Source organism: Notolepis coatsorum, assembly GCF_963971535.1.
Source record: "Notolepis coatsorum genome assembly, chromosome: 3".
Taxonomy (NCBI): Eukaryota; Metazoa; Chordata; class Actinopteri; order Aulopiformes; family Paralepididae; genus Notolepis; species Notolepis coatsorum.
This window is the reverse complement of record NC_140167.1, coordinates 95438992-95462163: the sequence shown is the minus strand read 5'-3', so window position 1 is coordinate 95462163 and position 23172 is coordinate 95438992. Positions and strand designations below refer to the sequence as shown.

General features: G+C 44.2%; 2 protein-coding genes across 2 annotated transcripts in view; both read left to right on the top strand.

Moving 5' to 3' along the window:
• The first annotated feature begins 1915 nt into the window (after positions 1 to 1915).
• fpgt (fucose-1-phosphate guanylyltransferase) lies at positions 1916 to 7223 on the top strand. Its single transcript, XM_084309992.1, has 4 exons — positions 1916 to 2017; positions 3632 to 3799; positions 3897 to 3989; positions 4434 to 7223. The coding sequence occupies exons 1-4, from the start codon at positions 1939 to 1941 to the stop codon at positions 5852 to 5854; spliced, it is 1761 nt and encodes a 586-aa protein (XP_084166118.1). The 5' UTR covers positions 1916 to 1938; the 3' UTR covers positions 5855 to 7223.
• Positions 7224 to 12574: 5351 nt separating this feature from the next.
• tnni3k (TNNI3 interacting kinase) overlaps positions 12575 to 23172 on the top strand; it is a gene marked incomplete at its 5' end in the record, with an annotated part of 51775 nt that continues 41177 nt past the window's right edge. The window contains 11 exons of the mRNA XM_084309991.1: positions 12575 to 12614; positions 13946 to 14054; positions 14270 to 14355; positions 15895 to 15992; positions 16697 to 16807; positions 16925 to 17023; positions 18175 to 18313; positions 20443 to 20587; positions 21808 to 21912; positions 22117 to 22211; positions 22977 to 23126. Of these exons, the coding sequence (XP_084166117.1) occupies positions 12575 to 12614; positions 13946 to 14054; positions 14270 to 14355; positions 15895 to 15992; positions 16697 to 16807; positions 16925 to 17023; positions 18175 to 18313; positions 20443 to 20587; positions 21808 to 21912; positions 22117 to 22211; positions 22977 to 23126 (1177 nt within the window). The remainder of the gene's footprint in view (positions 12615 to 13945; positions 14055 to 14269; positions 14356 to 15894; positions 15993 to 16696; positions 16808 to 16924; positions 17024 to 18174; positions 18314 to 20442; positions 20588 to 21807; positions 21913 to 22116; positions 22212 to 22976; positions 23127 to 23172) is intronic.

Below are 23172 nucleotides of genomic sequence, written 5' to 3'. Positions count from 1 at the left end.
GTAACAGTAAGAAGCATTTTGTATGAAAGTATTCTGTACTTCTGTATGACAACTATTAAAGAACTTGAACTTGAACTTGAGTTGTTAATGTATTTGTATGAGTCCTTTACATGTTTTGTATGTTCTTACAAAAAAGAAAAAGGCAAATCTTGGAAGTTGCATATGGTGATGTGGAAAGAGATGTTTTGAATATTGGAGAGATTTGTGCAAAAAATATCAAAAAAAAAAAAAAATAATAAATGCGGGTGGTCGTGCCCGCAAAGATGTGCATAATACAATAGTAATAACATATAATAGAATCCAATAGAACGACATTGTGCAATAAAACAAGTAAACAGAGTAGGGCATATCGGTATATGTACATAAGTTATTTACAGAGCATGGTAGGACATGCTAGGTCCTGTGGTAGTGCAATATTAGCTACGGATGAGGCACTGGGTCTTTATGTACATGCTATATTGGTGGTCAATGTCACTTCGGATTGCTACGACACATCTCTACTGCTTGTGACAGGCTGTGGTGCGTTCCAGACTTTACTCCTGTTGGGAAACTATAGCGATGGTCTGTGCTCACCACACTTTTCTTCGGCCTCCCCGCAGCGAGCCGTCGTCGACCCCCGAGCTTCATTTTACGACGGGCAACAGAGGTGGGTTGAGCCGCTATGCTTGGCCCAGCACGGTTAGCGACTCGCCTGAGTGCGTGTGCACGTTTTGATGCATGGCTGATACCAGAGCGGCCGAAGGTGTGTAGCGCTGACAGCAGCTTGGAGGGATTCCCCTTCAGCTGATTGAAGGTCTTTATCATGGCTTTATCATCACCACCCTCTGTAGAGCCTCTTGCTCTGCCTTTGTGCAGCTGGAGAACCACACAGACTTCACACAGACTGTCTGTACAATACTGCTGTAGGCCTATAATACTTATGTAAATAAGTAAGGCAATTGAAATATATCTGCAGTACAGCTCAATACACACAATTGTTAAGGGGATGCAGACCAGAGAAAGACTTCCGTCTTGTTTACATCAGGGTCCCCCATTTTCAATTCATCATAAATGTACAGTTCCCTCCCCCTTGTATATATTTACTGTATGTCACAAATGTAACAGTACTGCATGGTCTGCATCCCCTTAACAATTGTGTGTATTGAGCTGTACTGCATTCTGCAATCTGTTAATAAAGTTTTCAATCAATCAATCAATCAATCAATCAATCAATCAATCAATCAATCAATCAATCAATCGGTCACTGTACCCATTCTGCAATCTGTTAATAAAGTTTTCAATCAATCAATCAATCAATCAATCAATCAATCGGTCAGGTCACGTGTACCCATTCTACAATCTGTTAATAAAGTTTTCAATCAATCAATCAGGGCCTGTGGTCACGTGTACCCATTCGGCAATCTGTTAATAAAGTTTTCAATCAATCAATCAATCTGTTAATAAAGTTTTCAATCAATCAATCAATGAATCAATGAATCAATGAATCAATCAATCAATCAATCAATCAATCCCGCAGTGCAACGTGACCCAAATCATACGGCAATCTGTTAATAAAGTTTTCAATCAATCAATCAATCAATCCCGCAGTGCAACGTGACCCAAAATCACGTGACCAAAATCAGCCAATGGAAGCGAGGGGTTGCTATGTGCGGGCTTGTATGTGCGGGGCTTGTAAGCGCTGGTCTCCGGAGCTGCAGCTGGGTACTATTGGAAGCACCAGAGGGAGGTGAAAGATGATTGGCCACTTGACCACGTGCTCTCTCCGCTCACGATGTAAACAAGTGACGTCACCAGTTCCAAACCCGGAAATATTAGACGCAGTTCCTTCTTCAATTTTTAGTCTATTTATTTGGTGTACTTTATGTCAGCAAGGTGCAGCGTGCTAATTTATGCGATACTTCGATTTATCCATATTATTAGTTTATGCAACTTTGAGACATGAATATGAACGCACAAGATAACAAAAAGTTGCAAATTGCAACCAGAGAGAAGCTGAGAAAATTCAACTCTTTGCGTGGTAGGTTTAATATTTAGTTACATCTAACTGGCCAAACTATGTGTTTACGCTTACTGTACGCTGTTGTTAGCCTAGATTGGGAACACCAGTGTTACGTTTCGTAGGTTACACTTACATTTACTTATGCGTGAAATACAAAAAAAATCCAATTGTTGTATTTCCATTCATTAAAGAACCAGCACAATGAAATTCGTGTTTTTCAATCTCGTTGCATGTCAATGAAAAGTTACCCAAAATGTTATAGCAGTGAATATACTCCACGTGTTTGTCCCTATGCTATAATGCCATGTATGTAAAGCGCTTTGAGATACCTAATGACAGGCGCTATATAAAAATGTATTATTACATTTATTATTATGGAAATATGGTTAAATTCCCTTGAAAAACTATCCTCCTGGTTGTCATTATAATCAAACCATTGCAGATGAGCAGACCTGTTCCTGCGAAGAAGATGAATAAATTTATCATGAATTTATCATTTGAAAGCTTTGTGTATTATGATACTGACTTGACATCTCCAACAGGGCTCTGCCCTCTCAACATACTGAGAGTTGGCTGTGCTCAGAGAGGGTGCACTAAAACAGTTATAACAAATCAAACGATACATCTGAAGCTGGAAGAATTACACTCCTGGCTGACGTTTAGATTCAAGATTCAAGAGATTTATTAGTAAATGGTAATAACTGGCTGCATTTATATAGCGCTTTTATCCAAAGGCAGTGCTTTACAATTTGTTCAGGTAGAAAAAGGGGGTAACCACTGCGCTCAGACAGGTGCGTAGTCCAACATTAGCTGATGAAGGCCGGATGGCTGAAAACGTTTTGTGCGCTATAACAACTTGAAAATAAAAACAACGATATTCCGAGTGCGGTCCCTACCTCCTCTTTTTTTCTTTTTACAATTTGTTCCTCACATTTTACACATTCACTCACACATTCACACACCGACGTCGGAGGCAACCATGCAAGGTGCCAACCTGCTCATTTGGAGCAATTAGGGGGTTAAGTGTCTTGCTCAAGGATACTTCGACACGCTGCCCGGGAGGAGCGGGAATCGAACCGGGAACCTCCAGATAACCAGACGACTGCTCTACCTACGGAGCCACTGTCGCCTCCACATTTAGTCACATACAGACACAAGACATGTAGTGAAATGAAGGTGGCCATGCCCGGCGCCCGCCTTGATTGTGCAAAAAAATACAAATAATAATAGAATATAATAGAATAGATAATAGATACTAGACATGATAAAAGGTACTAAGATAAAATACTATACAATGCTAAGCTTACGAATTAAAGGTAATGAGTCCTATATACAGTACTATACAATATGCTATACAATATACAGTTATGCTATATGTAACTATACTATACTAACTATATTATACAAAAACATACATTTATGTTTTTTAAAGTGACCTTTTCTTTTTCCTAAAGTGACCTGTAGTGTGTTTGTGTGCGAGAGAGTGCAGGATGTGTGGTGTGTGTGGAGAGATCAGTGTTCAGTGTTCCGATGGCCTTGGGGAAGAAGCTGAGTCTGAGTCTCTCTGTTCTTACTGTTTACATTCCACAGTAAGCTTTTTCTGACCAAATATCATTCTGCTGGTGCATCAAGGTAAAGCGGTGCGGCCCGTGGAATTTTGGGATCTAGTCGTCGTGACTGCGGCGGATGAGAGCCAAAGAGAAGCATATGAGCTCCAGATCACAGAGAAGGTCGATAATAAAGAGCTGCCCCTTGGGATCCATTATAAGGTCTTTTCAGATCCACCTGGATCCAAAATAGGTAAGTGGGTCAGTCAACCCTTTTAAACACATCACCCCCTGTCCCCCCTGTTGCCACGAAATGATATGAAGAACAACAACTGCTGGTGTTTTTCAAGGTAATGGCGGCTCAACTCTGTATGCATTGCAACATCTGGATGGCATCTATGGGAAGACTCTAGGCAGAATGAGAGTCATCCTGATTCATGCAGGTATGTTGTTTTCAGTCATTCCATTAGATAAGATAAGATAACATGGATCTTTATTGATCCCCTTGGGGGAAATGCCGGGGTAATAGCAGCACATGGGGAGGGGGAGGGGAGGTACAGGCAGGGTAATAGAAATACAAATATGAGAATAGAAAGTATAAGGGATCATTAGAAAAAAAGATAAACGGTTTGATCTGCTGGAGAGGTGAGACATACTTTGTGTATTCTATTGATCACAATATGTGTACTCTTATCGATCACAATATGTACGTACTCTATCCATCACAATGCACATATGTACATATGTATAATAGATTCTATCCTAAGTCAACCCCATGTATAGATATATATAGCTAAATTAAGTCTACTATATACAATGCCTGTTTATTGATTCAAATAAGCATATATGTGGCAATATGTTGTTTCTCACTGGTCCCTCTCTCTTAGGAGGATTCAGTCAGCGTTTGCCTAATGCCAGTGCCTTGGGGAAGATCTTCACTGCACTGCCCCTGGGCGACCCCCTGTACCACATGCTGGAGCTCAAACTGGCCATGTATGTGGATTTCCCATCTCGGATGAAGCCCGGCGTACTGGTGACCTGTGCGGACGACGTGGAGCTCTACAGCATCGGCGAGGAGGAGGAGGAGAGCATACGGTTTGACAAACCCGGCTTCACCGCTTTGGCCCATCCCTCCCCGCTCTCCACCGGAACTACCCACGGGGTGTTTGTTTTGGAAGAGAGTGAAAAGCGTGGAACCTCCGAGATGGAATCCACTTCCTGCCTACACTTCCTGCACAAGCCGAGCGTCGATAGGATGAGAGACAGCGGCGCCGTTTGTAAGATGGACGCCGCGTGCGGCGCGCCGTCTACTGAGTTCGTCTACACAGACAGCACATATTATATGGATTACCTGACTGCGATGGCTCTCTTTAGGCTACTGGAAGAGGTCGGACCTTTGGACTGCGAGATAGATGCGTACGGGGACTTTCTTCAGGCACTGGGCCCCAAAGCCACCATAGCGTACACCAATGACACCACTAACGTCACTAAACGGGAGAAGAGCCTGGTGGAGATCCGCCAGAAAATCTTCAATCGTCTCCGAGGAACTCCGCTGAACGTCGTTCTCCTGAACAACTCCAAGTTTTATCACATCGGAACCACCGCCGAGTACCTCCATCACCTCACGGCGGACCCCGTGCTGAGGAGCGAGCTGGGCCTGCTCTCCTCTGCCTTCAGTGTGCATCCGGACCGAGCCTCTGAGGGCTCCGCCGTCTGCTGCTGTGTCGTGTCCAGCGTCCTGGAGCCCGGCTGCCGCGTGGCCCCTGGCTCCGTGGTCGAGTACTCCAGACTGGAGGCAGGAGTGACCGTCGGCGAGGGGTCCGTCCTCAGTGGCTGCTGGGTCGGCCCGCGCCTCTCCGTGCCCGGTGGGGTCTTCATGCACTCGCTCAGCGTGAACGACCGAGGCCGACCCGGCTTCGTGACCGTCGTCTTCGGTATCCACGACGACCTGAAAGGGAGCGTCGAGGCGCCCGCGTACGTCGAGAGGCTGAAGCTCTTTGGAGTCAGTCTGGCGGAGTGTCTTCCCCAGTGGGGTCTGGGTAGTGAAGTCCTGAGGTTCTCCGGCGACGACTCCGTCTGTAGTCTGTGGAATGCCTGTCTGTTTCCGATGTGCCCCGATCTACAAACGTCGTTCTCGAGGTCTTTGGAGATGACACGGGCGATCGACGGTGGTTCCACACTCGCTGTACTGAAGGACTCGAAGCTGATATCTATGCATGAGGCTTTGCAGTGGAAGGATCTTGTGGAGATGCTCAAGTTCAGGAAGGGACTGCATGAGGACATTATGCAGAGGAACTCTTGCTCTTGATGTTGACGTCTCCATGTTCAGTTGTAATCATGTTTAGATGTTCATAATATCACCTGAATGGACCTATCTTAAACCCTGCCCTCTTTCCTTGATCCCCCAATCACAACTGTTGCGATTGGAGGATCAAGAAAAGAGGGCAGGGTTTGAGATGGGTCAACTGAATGCAATATGGGGTTGATTGAAAGAATGCACCAGGGATGTTCAAAAGTTGGGATTATGTGTGATTACATTTTGTATGAAGGTCTGATGAAATCACACTAGTTGTAACTCCTTCCAAGCACTGCAGACACAAGTGGTTTCCTTTCAACGGGTTTATTAAAGGCTTGGTCCTCTAATCCACCTCCAATCCACTGTGAAAACTTAAACAGAAACATAAGTCGCGTCAGGTCAACACAAACAATAATATACACGGTATGAAAACAACACGTCAGCAAAGCAAAATACAAACAAACATTAAATACCTTGTTGGCTGCATGCTACATAAAAAGGGGTCTTATTCTTCTGTTCTTGGTAACAGTCTTGATAGTGGTACACATAGTGGTACACTCTTAGAATTAGGAGAGCCTGTACAACTCGTTTCCGACCATCCCTGCCGCTTGCTCGCAGGTGTCTTAATCAGTCCCAGTCTCCGACCATCCCTGCCGCTTGCTCGCAGGTGTCTTAATCAGTCCCAGTCTCCGACCATCCCTGCCGCTTGCTCGCAGGTGTCTTAATCAGTCCCAGTCTCCGACCATCCCTGCCGCTTGCTCGCAGGTGTCTTAATCAGTCCCAGTCTCCGACCATCCCTGCCGCTTGCTCGCAGGTGTCTTAATCAGTTCCAAAGGTAAAAACGCGACAGCAGCCTAACGGGACACCATATATGACCAGACGTCAAAATGAATATATTATAAATTGTAGCAAATTAAATAATAAAGAAAATAAGAAATGAAACATAAATACATTCTCAAATATTACACTTACAAACTGAAATAACATATAAATGATGAAACCATATAATGGCCACAGCTACACTAGTACTGCAGTAGGTTATTTGTCCTCAACTCTATTTCTTTGTAACTTTTCTTTTTATTCTTCTATAAATGCTCAGGTTTGCAATCCTTTTGGTTCTGTATTACACAACAGTGGTATTTCAGCATTAAAAGGGGATTGCCATCCAATTTTAAGAATTCACATAGTTATATCTGTGCACTAGGTCAACTCAGTCCTTTGCGAACATGCATTGCTCTCTCTCCTAAAGCGATACACCGGAGAGACCCCTTGAGTTTGTGAGGTCACCTGGATGGCAAAATTGGGGCTATATCGCTAGTCTAGAATTGCTAATTGGCATGTGCATGCTCACACAAACATTTTATGGGCCCACAAAGTCAGTCGAAGCAGTCTCAGTTCATTCAATCTTTATTTAATCTCGAAAGACCAAGCTCTCATTTACAATGACACAGAGAGGTACAATACATAAACAACTGCAGACTGAGGTGAAATGTTTGGCTATTATAGCTTTAAACTGACCAATGGATAATAAAGTCACAAAGACAAGGGCTTCCTCTCTGATCCCTAGCTTTAGGAGAGAGCACCAGCATACTGTCAACTGTCGTGGGACACGGAATAACATGGGAATTCCAAATATGGGTGTCCCCTTTAACTAGTGCTTTAAGCATTCTTTAACTGGTGCCATGCTTTAAGCATTATTTAACTGGTGCTTTAAGCTTTCTTTAACTGGTGCTTTAAGCATTCTTTAACTGGTGCCATGCTTTAAGCATTCTTTAACTGGTGCTTTAAGCATTCTTTAACTGGTGCTTTAAGCATTCTTTAACTGGTGCTTTAAGCATTCTTTAACTGGTGCCATGCTTTAAGCTTTATTTAACTGGTGCTTTAAGCTTTCTTTAACTGGTGCTTTAAGCATTCTTTAACTGGTGCCATGCTTTAAGCATTCTTTAACTGGTGCTTTAAGCATTCTTTAACTGGTGCTTTAAGCATTCTTTAACTGGTGCTTTAAGCATTCTTTAACTGGTGCCATGCTTTAAGCATTCTTTAACTGGTGCTTTAAGCATTCTTTAACTGGTGCTTTAAGCATTCTTTAACTGGTGCCATGCTTTAAGCATTCTTTAACTGGTGCTTTAAGCATTCTTTAACTGGTGCCATGCTTTAAGCATTCTTTAACTGGTGCTTTAAGCATTCTTTAACTGGTGCTTTAAGCATTCTTTAACTGGTGCCATGCTTTAAGCATTATTTAACTGGTGCTTTAAGCATTCTTTAACTGGTGCTTTAAGCATTCTTTAACTGGTGCCATGCTTTAAGCATTCTTTAACTGGTGCCATGCTTTAAGCTTTCTTTAGCTGGTGCTTTAAGCATTCTTTAACTGGTGCCATGCTTTAAGCATTCTTTAACTGGTGCTTTAAGCATTCTTTAACTGGTGCCATGCTTTAAGCTTTCTTTAACTGGTGCTTTAAGCATTCTTTAACTGGTGCCATGCTTTAAGCTTTCTTTAACTGGTGCTTTAAGCATTCTTTAACTGGTGCCATGCTTTAAGCTTTCTTTAACTGGTGCTTTAAGCATTCTTTAACTGGTGCCATGCTTTAAGCTTTCTTTAACTGGTGCTTTAAGCATTCTTTAACTGGTGCCATGCTTTAAGCTTTCTTTAACTGGTGCTTTAAGCATTCTTTAACTGGTGCCATGCTTTAAGCTTTCTTTAACTGGTGCTTTAAGCATTCTTTAACTGGTGCCATGCTTTAAGCTTTCTTTAACTGGTGCTTTAAGCTTTCTTTAACTGGTGCTTTAAGCATTCTTTAACTGGTGCTTTAAGCATTCTTTAACTGGTGCCATGCTTTAAGCATTCTTTAACTGGTGCTTTAAGCATTATTTAACTGGTGCTTTAAGCATTCTTTAACTGGTGCCATGCTTTAAGCATTCTTTAACTGGTGCCATGCTTTAAGCATTCTTTAACTGGTGCCATGCTTTAAGCATTCTTTAACTGGTGCTTTAAGCATTCTTTAACTGGTGCTTTAAGCATTCTTTAACTGGTGCCATGCTTTAAGCATTCTTTAACTGGTGCCATGCTTTAAGCATTCTTTAACTGGTGCTTTAAGCATTCTTTAACTGGTGCTTTAAGCATTCTTTACCTGGTGCCATGCTTTAAGCTTTCTTTAGCTGGTGCTTTAAGCATTCTTTAACTGGTGCCATGCTTTAAGCTTTCTTTATCTGGTGCTTTAAGCATTCTTTAACTGGTGCTTTAAGCATTCTTTAACTGGTGCCATGCTTTAAGCATTCTTTAACTGGTGCTTTAAGCATTCTTTAACTGGTGCCATGCTTTAAGCATTCTTTAACTGGTGCTTTAAGCTTTCTTTAGCTGGTGCTTTAAGCATTCTTTAACTGGTGCCATGCTTTAAGCTTTCTTTAACTGGTGCTTTAAGCTTTCTTTAACTGGTGCTTTAAGCATTCTTTAACTGGTGCCATGCTTTAAGCTTTCTTTAACTGGTGCTTTAAGCATTCTTTAACTGGTGCTTTAAGCATTCTTTAACTGGTGCCATGCTTTAAGCATTCTTTAACTGGTGCTTTAAGCATTCTTTAACTGGTGCTTTAAGCATTCTTTACCTGGTGCCATGCTTTAAGCTTTCTTTAGCTGGTGCTTTAAGCATTCTTTAACTGGTGCTTTAAGCATTCTTTAACTGGTGCTTTAAGCATTCTTTAACTGGTGCTTTAAGCATTATTTAACTGGTGCTTTAAGCATTCTTTAACTGGTGCCATGCTTTAAGCATTCTTTAACTGGTGCTTTAAGCATTCTTTAACTGGTGCTTTAAGCATTCTTTACCTGGTGCCATGCTTTAAGCTTTCTTTAGCTGGTGCTTTAAGCATTCTTTAACTGGTGCCATGCTTTAAGCTTTCTTTAACTGGTGCTTTAAGCATTCTTTAACTGGTGCTTTAAGCTTTCTTTAACTGGTGCTTTAAGCATTCTTTAACTGGTGCCATGCTTTAAGCTTTCTTTAACTGGTGCTTTAAGCATTCTTTAACTGGTGCTTTAAGCATTATTTAACTGGTGCTTTAAGCTTTCTTTAACTGGTGCTTTAAGCATTTAACTGGTACCATGCTTTAAGCATAAGATGAACCCTTGAAACAGCAGTATGAGAGAGTCCTACCAGCAGACCCACTGAAGTTAGATTAGTCCATCGGGCCTGTCCAATGTATGGTCCACGGGCCAAGTTTGGCCCTCTATGATATAATTATTTGGCCCCCCCAAATTGTTCCAGAAAATGAAACTTTTTGAAATAACATTACAAGAAACAAGCATGTTGACATAAGACATTGTCATTTACTTTTGTACTTTTTACTTCTTGTAAAATTATCAAGGATATTAGGGCCATAGTTCGGGTGGGTGGGGGGTAAAGATGTGACTGGTAGAAATGTTCTACCAGTCACATTTTTACCCCCCACCCGATTCCCAGCCCTAACCTTTTCACCATTTACACGATCCCCCCTTGGTCAGATTATCCGTCACCATGGTCTGAGCTTTCACTCGTACTCTGACGGCACACAGAGTTGTATCTCACTACCAGACCTTGCGCGCAGCTCCCCCTCATTCCCTTGTCAACTGCCTACATGAAATAAAACTCTGGATGTCATCAAACCTTCTCAAGCTCAACACCAACAAGACGGAGCCCATAGTTGTGGCTCCAATGCGGCTGGAAGATCTGCTTCTGGACTGCTGCTCCATCTCTCCTTCCCCTGAAGTCCACAACAACCTGGGTGTACTACTGGACTCTGCACTCTGCTTCCCCTGAGGTCCACAACCTGGGTGTACTACTGGGCTCTGCACTCTCCTTCCCCTGAGGTCCACAACCTGGGTGTACTACTGGACTCTGCACTCTGCTTCCCCTGAGGTCCACAACCTGGGTGTACTACTGGACTCTGCACTCTGCTTCCCCTGAGGTCCACAACCTGGGTGTACTACTGGACTCTGCACTCTCCTTCCCCTGATGTCCACAACAACCTGGGTGTACTACTGGACTCTGCACTCTCCTGCCCCTGAGGTCCACAACCTGGGTGTACTACTGGACTCTGCACTCTCCTTCCCCTGAGGTCCACAACCTGGGTGTACTACTGGACTCTGCACTCTGCTTCCCCTGAGGTCCACAACCTGGGTGTACTACTGGACTCTGCACTCTCCTGCCCCTGACGTCCACCACCTGGGTGTACTAACTACTGGACTCTGCACTCTGCTTCCCCTGACGTCCACAACCTGGGTGTACTACTGGACTCTGCACTCTCCTGCCCCTGACGTCCACCACCTGGGTGTACTAACTACTGGACTCTGCACTCTGCTTCCCCTGACGTCCACAACCTGGGTGTACTAATTACTGGACTCTGCACTCTCCTTCCCCTGACGTCCACCACCTGGGTGTACTAATTACTGGACTCTGCACTCTCCTTCCCCTGACGTCCACCACCTGGGTGTACTAATTACTGGACTCTGCACTCTCCTGCCCCTGACGTCCACCACCTGGGTGTACTAATTACTGGACTCTGCACTCTCCTGCCCCTGACGTCCACAACCTGGGTGTACTAATTACTGGACTCTGCACTCTCCTGCCCCTGACGTCCACCACCTGGGTGTACTAATTACTGGACTCTGCACTCTCCTGCCCCTGACGTCCACCACCTGGGTGTACTAATTACTGGACTCTGCACTCTCCTGCCCCTGACGTCCACCACCTGGGTGTACTAATTACTGGACTCTGCACTCTCCTGCCCCTGACGTCCACAACCTGGGTGTACTAATTACTGGACTCTGCACTCTCCTGCCCCTGACGTCCACAACCTGGGTGTACTAACTACTGGACTCTGCACTCTCCGCTCAGTCTCACATCAAGTCTGTAACAAGAACCACATTCTTTTACCTCAGAAACATCTCCAGACTCCGGCCTTTACTCACTGACTTCCTGGGCGGAGACCGCCGTCGTACTGTACATGCATTCATCACCTCCCACCTTGACTACTGTAATGGAGTCCTGTCTGGTTGTACCCAGCAATGCCCTGGACAGGTTCCAGTATGAGCAGAGCTCTGCTGGCAGGCTTCTCACCCGCACCAAGCCCTGGCAACACATCACCCTCATCTGTGGGTTGCATGAAAGGCTAGCCAAGCTATTATTATTATTGGTATGCGTATGAAAAAGCTAAGGAGTAAATATGCTACGCTAATCTATGTACAGTATTATAGACACAGTGGTACCATGTATTGTCATAAATGCAGTCTTTTGATTGAACTATGTAGTCAATGGTTAGTCTAACACAACATCTAGTGTTGTCAATTGTCCCTGAAGAACAGGGCACGATGGTTTTATTTTTAGACGTGTACAACAGGCTACATATAAAGTGGCCACTGGCTTATTGCTCTGGCAGCCTGTAGCCTGTAGGTCAGTGGGAGGAGATGATCACCTGCTGTTTCATAAAGATCATGGGCTCTGCATGCACGTGCACAACACACACACACACACACACACGGGCACACACACACACACGGGCGTGCTTGCATACAAAGGGGAGATCAGTTGTCATAGTTCTCAGACATTCCACTCAAAGATGTTTATTTTTAGCCCCGGGGCCACGACCCCTCCTTTATCTCGCCCCCTGCTCTACCGCGGTGGGGGGGGGGGGGGGGGGGGGGGGGGGGGGTCGTACCACTGCTGTATACACCACGGCTTGATAGAACCGTAAGCGAAAGGACTCTCGATGGGAAATTACAAATCCAGACCGACTCAGACCTGTACAGGTAACGGCTGGGTGTCATGTTGACTCTTCTTCACCTGCAGCCGGCCTGTCTGTCTACAGGTTCTGCTTGTGAAGAGGGACAGCAGCCATGAGCAGGACGTCACTTTGTGCTGCCATCGATATGGATGAAACAAACTGTTTTTATTTTGCAGTTATTGATTGTGTGGTATTGGAATACACGGATACAAAGGCAATTTTATTCTTTGAACTCTGAATTTGATTCAATATCTTTCTGATAAACATATTTGAAATCTTAATCTGCCAATTTCATGCTATGTCTATTTAATGTGTATCAGTGATAATAATCAAACTGTAAACAAAGAGGCCTATTAAGATGTTAGATCCTAATATGAAAAACGATAATGATCTATATGCCTTACCTTGACTTTGTCTATTTTGCTGCTGTCTATTTTATGCCTAATTATATGTCTGCACTTCATGCAATTGCTCTTGATCTGCCAATGTTGTGCTCATTATATGCCTGTCTTTTTTACTGAAGCACTTTGAGCTGCAATTCTTGCATGAAAGGTGCTATACAAATAACGTTTATTATTATTATTATTATTATTATTATTATTATTATTATTATTATTATTATTATTATTATTATTATTATTATTATTATTATTATTATTATTATTATTATTTTTTTTTTCTTTTAAATTTTTTATCCACTTTTTCTCCCATTTTCTATATTTTCTCCCATCCCAATTTCGTATCATCCAATTCAACCCTCCCCTGTCACGAACGCTGTTTCTTGCCTCCCACAAGCCGGCTGCAATGTGGACTAAGTCATACATAGCACAAGTCCCCTCCGGTACTTGAGGTAACAGCAGTCGCATCTTTTCACCTGCGCAGCTCGATCTCTCAGTGGCGAGGAGTAACGCGTGGGAGGCTCACGCTGCCCCCGACACTTCCTGATTCCACTGCGCAGGCGCACCAACCGACCTGTAGGAGTCGCTGTCCACAACGCCCGATCCCCACCCATCAGTTTCCCACCCCCTAATACGGCCAATGTGTATTAGTACGGACGACCAGCTAAACTGAAAGCAAATGTGGAGCGCTGGGCTCGAACAGGCGAGCCCAGCGTCTCCAGATTTCGTGGCAAGCGCCTTGCCCACTACGCCACGTAGCCGCCCTATTATTATTATTATTATTATTATTATTATTATTATTATTATTATTATTATTATTATTATTATTATTATTATTATTATTATTATTATTATTATTAATAGTAATAATCACTTCACTGAAAATGTTACAATATGCACGTTGTGAATATTACACAACAAGTGCAAGTGTTTGTCTAACGCTGATCTGGCTCTGAAGATGAATGGAAGAAGAAAGTGAGTGAGTCGTACTCCGTCATCGCTGAGCGGCTGGAGGCGGACCTGCGCATCACAGAGGACCAGCTCACGGAGCTCAAACACGCTTTCAGGTCAGAAGCATAGGAACTGTTGTTCTCTTTTTCTTTTTTCATACATATCTTTTTATTATTTAGTCCCTGGCCTATTATGTTCTATTCTGTCTTTATCAAATAGTATGTTTAATTGTTTTTGTCTGTATTTCACTCAGATTGCTGAACATTCTTTGCCAGGTTTAGAATTGTCACAAGATTATTTTTTTTAATAATAATTTTTTTTTATGACTCAGCTCTGATGAGGCTTTTCAGAAGGTGAATTTGAGCTACCGAACAGAGGGTGGTCTCTCCCTGTTACATCTCTGCTCCATATGTGGAGGTATGTCTTGGAAAATATGACCCTGTCCATAGCTCTGTGTTAAATATGTATTCTCTGCACAGCCTTGACTAGTTAATATAGTTTAATAGTATACACTAGGGCGACAGTCTGACAGTGTTCTTAAAACAACAAAATTACAAAAGGGCCAGGAGATATGAAATCTGGCCTTGTCTCCAGTTCTTGTGTGAGACACAACAAAGCCCCTAACCCCATCTTTTGTTTTCATTTTCTCACTAGGGCATGTTTGTTTACCTTTCTTGTCATATCTTTTGACATCTTTTGACGTCATGTCAATTATGTATTTATTGTAAGTCGGACCAGAGCTCTTTGTCACTTTCTGGTCAGACGCTTGTGTGTCTCTGATTATAAACTGATCATACTCTTTCTGTGGCCATAGAAACAGATAATAAACTATGTTCTATTTTTATACAATTTGACTCATTTGAATTTCTAACAGTTCACTGTTGTCATGGCTGATTTAAAATATTCCACAACAGTGGCATCACTACTAGCTCTCAGTCTCAATTAACCAGGGGTGTAAAAAGTACCCAGAAACTTAAGTGAAAGTATGGGTACCGTCTCAAAATCTTACTCAAGTAAAAGTTAGAGTACTGTATCTGGCTAAAAACACACTTGAGTAAAAGTCAAACAGTTTCTACTTTTAAACGTACTTAAGTACTAAAAAGTAAAAGTACAAACTTTTTTTCTGACTGTATTCTTCTGATAGCAGGTGTTTAATCAAAGATCCCCGCTTTCTAGTCTTGCACAAGGACCAATCAGCATGGGTATGGGCGGGTTAATTTTCCATTGATGGGGATTTGATTGGCTGTTTTTAAATAAAGTGCAGCCGCAGGATTAATAACGATAACGTTAGTTCGGCCGGAGAAACAAATATACTAATTAATATAGTTGGACCTGCAAGATTTGTACTTTGTACTTTGTAGGTCTGCATTTTAAATGTAAGGAGTAAAATTTTTTTTAAAAATCTCTGAAATGTAATTGAGTAAAAGTACAAGTATACAAACCTAATAATACTTGAGTAAAGTACAAATCCCCCAAAACTGTACTTTTATTGTTTACTGTATTGTAATGAAGTACAATTACTCAAGTACTTTACACCCCTGCAATTAACCCCTTACCACCTCCAATGTACAGCCCACCCCAACCCACCCAACCCCACCCCACCCACCCAACCTCCTCCAATGTACAGTTTCTACGTCAAATGTATATACACTCTTTTTCTGGACACTTTTGTATCACAAACAGTACTGTATTTGCAAATCTGATATGTCATAAATGTATAGATGTAGCAGTACTGTCTATCTGTATGTCATGTATGTCATATATGTTATGATGAATTGAAAATGGGGGACCCTGATGTAAACAAGACGAAAGTCTTTCTCTGGTCTGCATCCCCTTAACAATTGTATGTATTGAGCTGTACTGTACTGTACCCATTCTGCAATCTGTTAATAAACTTTTCAATCAATCAATCAAAGTATTGCTGTGGTTTGGGGGGCAACATTTCGCTGTGTCCAGGAAACAAGGCCCACGTCCGGACCTTGATGCTGAAAGGCCTGCGTCCGTCTAGATTGACCAGAAACGGATTCACTGCATTACACCTGGCCGTCTATAAGGTGAGTACACCTGGCAGTCTATAAGGTGAGAACAGATCATTACACCTGGCCGTCTATAAGGTGAGAAGAGATCATTACCACACCAGGGTTCGCACAAGGTCCTTGAAGTGCTTAACGTGCTTGATTTTTTACAAAAAAGTCAAGGCCTGGCTGGAATTCCTTGAAAACAGCACAAAAAACAATTAACAAGTTGCTTAAAAGTCCTTGGAATTCAAATCACAGATTCGCATTGAAAGTTTTGTTCATCCAATTGTTCTGAATCAAGACATTTTTTATTTTTTATTTAAAGTGTAACCAATTGTCGGAAATTGGTTTTAAGCCATAAATATTGGATCATAAATATTTTTTTCTATAAAAAAGCATTCTATAACAGCATTTAAAAGTTAATTGTATCCTTTTAAATGCCCGTTTAAAATGAAAAATAGTGCTTAGAAAAGTACTGAATTTAATTTTGCAATGTCTGTGGGAACCCTGCCACACAAACCTCAACAACATCTTTAAAACACCATGTTAATAAAAAGCATTTAACCTTGCTCTATTCTACAGTGCTGCGTTTGAGATCTTATCTGGTGATGTGAGGTCCTTCCTAGGTTTGGCCACATGGTGGGGTGCAAGTCACACAGAAAGCCAGTGTTGTCAGTAGTGCAGCAGTAGTAGTAGTAGTATGGCTTCATTATCTGTCTCGTTCTCCCTGCCCCATGCAGGACAACTCTGAGCTGGTGAACGGCCTGCTCCACGGGGGGGCGGACATCCAGCAGGTGGGATACGGTGCTCTCACCGCCCTGCACATCGCCACAGTAGCCGGCCACCATGAGGTGGGAACTCATCCTGCTCACAAGTGTCAATTTACACCCATGTTGCGATTGTAAATACATACACAGATGTGGATGTTTCAACCTTTTTGTGATTATTATGATTGTCATTGTTTCCAGGCAGTGGATATACTTCTCCAACATGGAGCTTCCGTCAACATCCAGGATGCGGTGTTCTTTACCCCACTGCATATTGCTGCTTACTATGGCCATGAGCAGGTAATCATCACTGCATATTGCTGCTTACTATGGCCATGAGCAGGTAATCATCACTGCATATCGCTGCTTACTATGGCCATGAGCAGGTAATCATCACTGCATATTGCTGCTTACTATGGCCATGAGCAGGTAATCATCACTGCATATCGCTGCTTACTATGGCCATGAGCAGGTAATCATCACTGCATATTGCTGCTTACTATGGCCATGAGCAGGTAATCATCACTGCATATTGCTGCTTACTATGGCCATGAGCAGGTAATCATCACTGCATATTGCTGCTTACTATGGCCATGAGCAGGTAATCATCACTGCATATTGCTGCTTACTATGGCAATGAGCAGGTAATCATCACTGCATATTGCTGCTTACTATGGTCATGAGCAGGTAATCATCACTGCATATTGCTGCTTACTATGGCCATGAGCAGGTAATCATCACTGCATATTGCTGCTTACTATGGTCATGAGCAGGTAATCATCACTGCATATTGCTGCTTACTATGGCCATGAGCAGGTAATCATCACTGCATATTGCTGCTTACTATGGTCATGAGCAGGTAATCATCACTGCATATTGCTGCTTACTATGGCCATGAGCAGGTAATCATCACTGCATATTGCTGCTTACTATGGCCATGAGCAGGTAATCATCACTGCATATTGCTGCTTACTATGGCCATGAGCAGGTAATCATCACTGCATATTGCTGCTTACTATGGCCATGAGCAGGTAATCATCACTGCATATTGCTGCTTACTATGGCCATGAGCAGGTAATCATCACTGCATATTGCTGCTTACTATGGCCATGAGCAGGTAATCATCACTGCATATCGCTGCTTACTATGGCCATGAGCAGGTAATCATCACACTAATTTCATATCATATGTCATTTGTTGGCCATGTTTAACCAAATACCTTACAATACAGTGAGCGCATGCGTGGCCCTATTCAGAATCAAACTTGGCAGTGTTTAGTGTCTTGCTCGCACAGGTCCACTGATCTCACTGTCGCATACCGTACATTTGATGAACTGATGATGATAACGGATAATGTTTTGAACATTCACTTTCAATTGATTTTTTTTTTTTTTTTTTAAATCTCTTTTTTAGATTTTTTCAATATAAATGCGCATAACTTCATCCCCCAGGTGGCAAAGCTGCTCCTGAAGTTTGGCGGGGATGTGAACGTGAGCGGAGAGGTGGGTGACAGGCCGCTGCACCTGGCTGCTGCTAAGGGCTTCCTCGGGATTGTCAAGCTGCTGACGGGGGAGGGGAGCAAGACTGAAGGTGAGAGAACTGAAGAGAACATGTTCGTCCTTCAATAAACCCATGAATTCAAATCATGGGCGTCGTGATAATGGAACACTTAAGATCAAGAACCATAATGAGGAAATGTCATGGTTTCTGGTGATGAGCGGTGGTTCTGTGGTGGAAACCAGACTCATCGATTATATCGTAGACGGATCTTCTGATCAAAATAGGTTTAATAGTAAAAACAATCTGTACAAATTACATGTGGGTTAAATGAGCTTTGGCTGAGAGGAGTGCTCTCCCCTGGCCAGCTAGGAGACACTGAGGAAGAGGAGTGCTCTCCCCTGGCCAGCTAGGAGACACTGAGGAAGAGGAGTGCTCTCCTCTGGCCAGCTAGGAGACACTGAGGAAGAGGAGTGCTCTCCCCTGGCCAGCTAGGAGACACTGAGGAAGAGGAGTGCTCTCCCCTGGCCAGCTAGGAGACACTGAGGAAGAGGAGTGCTCTCCTCTGGCCAGCTAGGAGACACTGAGGAAGAGGAGTGCTCTCCCCTGGCCAGCTAGGAGACACTGAGGAAGAGGAGTGCTCTCCCCTGGCCAGCTAGGAGACACTGAGGAAGAGGAGTGCTCTCCCCTGGCCAGCTAGGAGACACTGAGGAAGAGGAGTGCTCTCCTGTGGCCAGCTAGGAGACACTGAGGAAGAGGAGTGCTCTCCTCTGGCCAGCTAGGAGACACTGAGGAAGAGGAGTGCTCTCCCCTGGCCAGCTAGGAGACACTGAGGAAGAGGAGTGCTCTCCTCTGGCCAGCTAGGAGACACTGAGGAAGAGGAGTGCTCTCCCCTGGCCAGCTAGGAGACACTGAGGAAGAGGAGTGCTCTCCTCTGGCCAGCTAGGAGACACTGAGGAAGAGGAGTGCTCTCCCCTGGCCAGCTAGGAGACACTGAGGAAGAGGAGTGCTCTCCCCTGGCCAGCTAGGAGACACTGAGGAAGAGGAGTGCTCTCCTCTGGCCAGCTAGGAGACACTGAGGAAGAGGAGTGCTCTCCTCTGGCCAGCTAGGAGACACTGAGGAAGAGGAGTGCTCTCCCCTGGCCAGCTAGGAGACACTGAGGAAGAGGAGTGCTCTCCCCTGGCCAGCTAGGAGACACTGAAGAAGAGGAGTGCTCTCCTCTGGCCAGCTAGGAGACACTGAGAAAGAGGAGTGCTCTCCCCTGGCCAGCTAGGAGACACTGAGGAAGAGGAGTGCTCTCCTCTGGCCAGCTAGGAGACACTGAGGAAGAGGAGTGCTCTCCTCTGGCCAGCTAGGATACACTGAGGAAGAGGAGTGCTCTCCCCTGGCCAGCTAGGAGACACTGAGGAAGAGGAGTGCTCTCCTGTGGCCAGCTAGGAGACACTGAGGAAGAGGAGTGCTCTCCCCTGGCCAGCTAGGAGACACTGAGGAAGAGGAGTGCTCTCCCCTGGCCAGCTAGGAGACACTGAGGAAGAGGAGTGCTCTCCTCTGGCCAGCTAGGAGACACTGAGGAAGAGGAGTGCTCTCCTCTGGCCAGCTAGGAGACACTGAGAAAGAGGAGTGCTCTCCCCTGGCCAGCTAGGAGACACTGAGGAAGAGGAGTGCTCTCCTCTGGCCAGCTAGGAGACACTGAGGAAGAGGAGTGCTCTCCCCTGGCCAGCTAGGAGACACTGAGGAAGAGGAGTGCTCTCCCCTGGCCAGCTAGGAGACACTGATCTTATGTAGAGAGAGAGAGGTGGGGGCTGTAGCCCTTGGCCTCTCAGCTACTAGGTGAACTAAGCTATTGTTTGGGGGAACCAAAAAGATTCCCCCACAGTTCCAAATCTGTCGGTTTGAGATTTGTTTTAAATGAATCGTTAACCATTTCACTGCCACACGAAAGAAGGTTAACCCTTTACTATCACACAACCCAACGGTCGGTTAACCGTTTTTGGTAGTGCGGTAGTGAAAGGGTTAAACCACGGTAGAGCTCGTGTGCCGTCAGGTGATGTTTATTTTGGATTGACTACTATACATTTTTGTAGTTGAGTTGGCTCTTCGGAACATTTCACAGAGGAACTCATACGGTAGAATAATATACTGGTGGTAGCTGCCTCTCTCTCTCTCTCTCTCTCTCTCTCTCTCTCTCTCTCTCTCTCTCTCTCTCTCTCTCTCTCTGCAGTGAACAGCCAGGACAACGAGGACCACGTGCCTCTCCACTTCTGCGCCCGCTTCGGTCACCACGAGGTGGTGCGCTTCCTGCTGCAGGGCGGCCTCGGCGTGCAGCCGCACTCCGTCAACATCTACGGGGACACGCCGCTGCACCTGTGAGTGTTTCACCTCCTCTACAGGGAGGTGTAGTCTGACGTCACTGGTTGTTCCACTAGCCGCCACTAGAGGGAGGTGTAGTCTGACGTCACTGGTTGTTCCACCCGTATAGGGATTTATCATTGGGGAAATGGATTATCTGCTATTGTAACAATTCTGCCGCATGGAAATAGAAAAGCCTTCCATTTTTGCACAAAATGAGTTCCCTTCTATCACTAACATTATTGTTTAAACATTTTTGGTTGAAATAAAATGTTGCGATTTTTTTTTATGATTAATTGCGAATATTTTCATGTTGAGCTATAGATTGTGGATGAATAAGCACAGAAAGGTACACCATTTCACTGCCACACTACAGATGGTTAACCCCTGTAGTGTGAACCCAGGGCGCCTATCGCAAAGAGTAGGGGGTTCCCCGACATTCCTGGGCCAAATTCCCAATCAGGTCTCTGACATCAAGGCCACATAAGTCATCCCTCCCCCCTTAATTGGCTGATTTCAATCCCTGTCTCCTGAGCCGTTCAGCCATTGTGTGTAGTGGGATGTGTGCCTGGTGCCAGTGTATGGCAGCCATTGAGCCTGCATAGCCCAAGGTTGGGTGCTACCAGTGGTGGTGAAGGAGGCAATTTCCACCCTACATTGTGGGGAGCGCTTTGAGTGTCTAGAAAAGCGCTATATAAATAGGGGAGACAGAGCTTTCTCCACCGCAGCGCCTAGACTGTGGAACAGCCTCCCCCTCAGCGTACGGACCGCCCAGACCATGCAGGCTTTTAAATCACTTTTAAAAACCTACCTGTTCTCCTTGGCCTTCCCCCCTACTTAACCACCACTAGACCCCTGGCCCTTCTATCCTATTTGTTTTACTGTGTCCTACCTGTTTTTATTACTTTCATTGCTTTACTATGTTTTTAATCTTATATTTTGCATCATATTATTTTGTTTTGATTACTTTCATTGCTTTATTATGTTTTTAATCTTATATCTTGCATCACATTATTGTGCCAGCTGCCGCTGCCTGGAAATGTGCTATATAAATAAAATTGACTTGACTTGACTTGACTAAATGTAATGAATTATTATTATTATTATTATTATTAATGAATTATTATGGTTAATTATTAATGATTAATTGTTAATGATTAATTATGAATTATTATTATTATTATTAGACGATACGAAGTCAACTGACACGATATACCAAACGGTTGTGTTTCCTCAGAGCCTGTTATAATGGAAAGTTTGAGGCGGTGAAGGAGATCGTGGAGCTCTCTGGCGCAGACAGCCTGTCGAAGGAGAACATATTCAGCGAGACTGCGTTTCACAGGTAGGGTGTCTTGCATTACTCAGGGATCTCTCTCTCTCTCTCTCTCTCTCTCTCTCTCTCTCTCTCTCTTTCTCTCTCTCTCTCTCTCTCTCTCTCTCTCTCTCTCTCTCTCTCTCTCTCTCTCTCTCTCTCTCTCTCTCTCTCTCTCTCTCTCTCTCTCACTGTCTTACTGGCTCTGAGGTCATGTCTGTGTCTGTGTCACAGTGCCTGCACCTATGGTAAAAACCTGGAGCTGGTCAAGTTCCTGTTGAGCCAGAATGCCACCAGTATCAACCACCAGGGTCGGGATGGACACACCGGTACCCTCGCTGTGTTCTACTATCATGCACTCTTCCAATAAGTCATCTCCCTTGCCTATATTACTACCTACTAGGGATGCTCCATATTGGGCTTTTTTACCTATACCGATATTGTCCAACTCTTAATTTCCGATACCGATATCAACCGATACCGATATATGCAGGGTCCCCCCCCCCCCCCCCAAAAAACGGAATAATTTCAGGTAATTAACATTACATATCTCTTGTCATGAAATTAACACAACATTATGCATACTTTTGACAATAAAACAAATCAGAATGTGTTCTTACTTGCTTGCCTGGGTAAATAAAGGTTAAATAAAAAAATTTAAATAAAAAACCGATACCGATCATTTCCGATATCACATTTTAACGCCAATATCGGCCGATAATATCGGTAGGCCGATAATATTGGACATCCCTACTACCTACTATACTGATATGCCTCTACCCTCTAATACTATGCACTCAACACTGCAGCGCCCAAGTTTCAACACTGTTTGATGAACATTGTCACTCAGCTGAGAGAGGTGTACCCTTCCTGCTGACCTGTTGCACAGAACTTGTAAGTTTGCTTTGGATAAAAGCGTCTCCGCTAAACGACTAAATGTAAATGGACACACCCTTTCTGTTCTGTCCACCCTTTCCGGGCCACATAGGTCAGCCATTAACTCCTAAAAATAGGTCAATATTGGACCAGGTGAGATATTTTTGGTCAACCTGCTCCGTCCGTCCGTGACCTTTGACCCTCGCGACTCTGCGTAGGTCTGCACAGTGCCTGTTTCCACGGCCACATCCGCCTGGTACAGTTCCTGCTGGACAACGGGGCCGACATGAACCTGGTGGCCTGTGACCCCAGCAGGTCCAGTGGGGAGAAGGATGAGCAGACCTGCCTGATGTGGGCCTACGAGAAAGGTCAGTTCACATGACGTACAGGTGGATGGACCTATCTGGGAAGGTC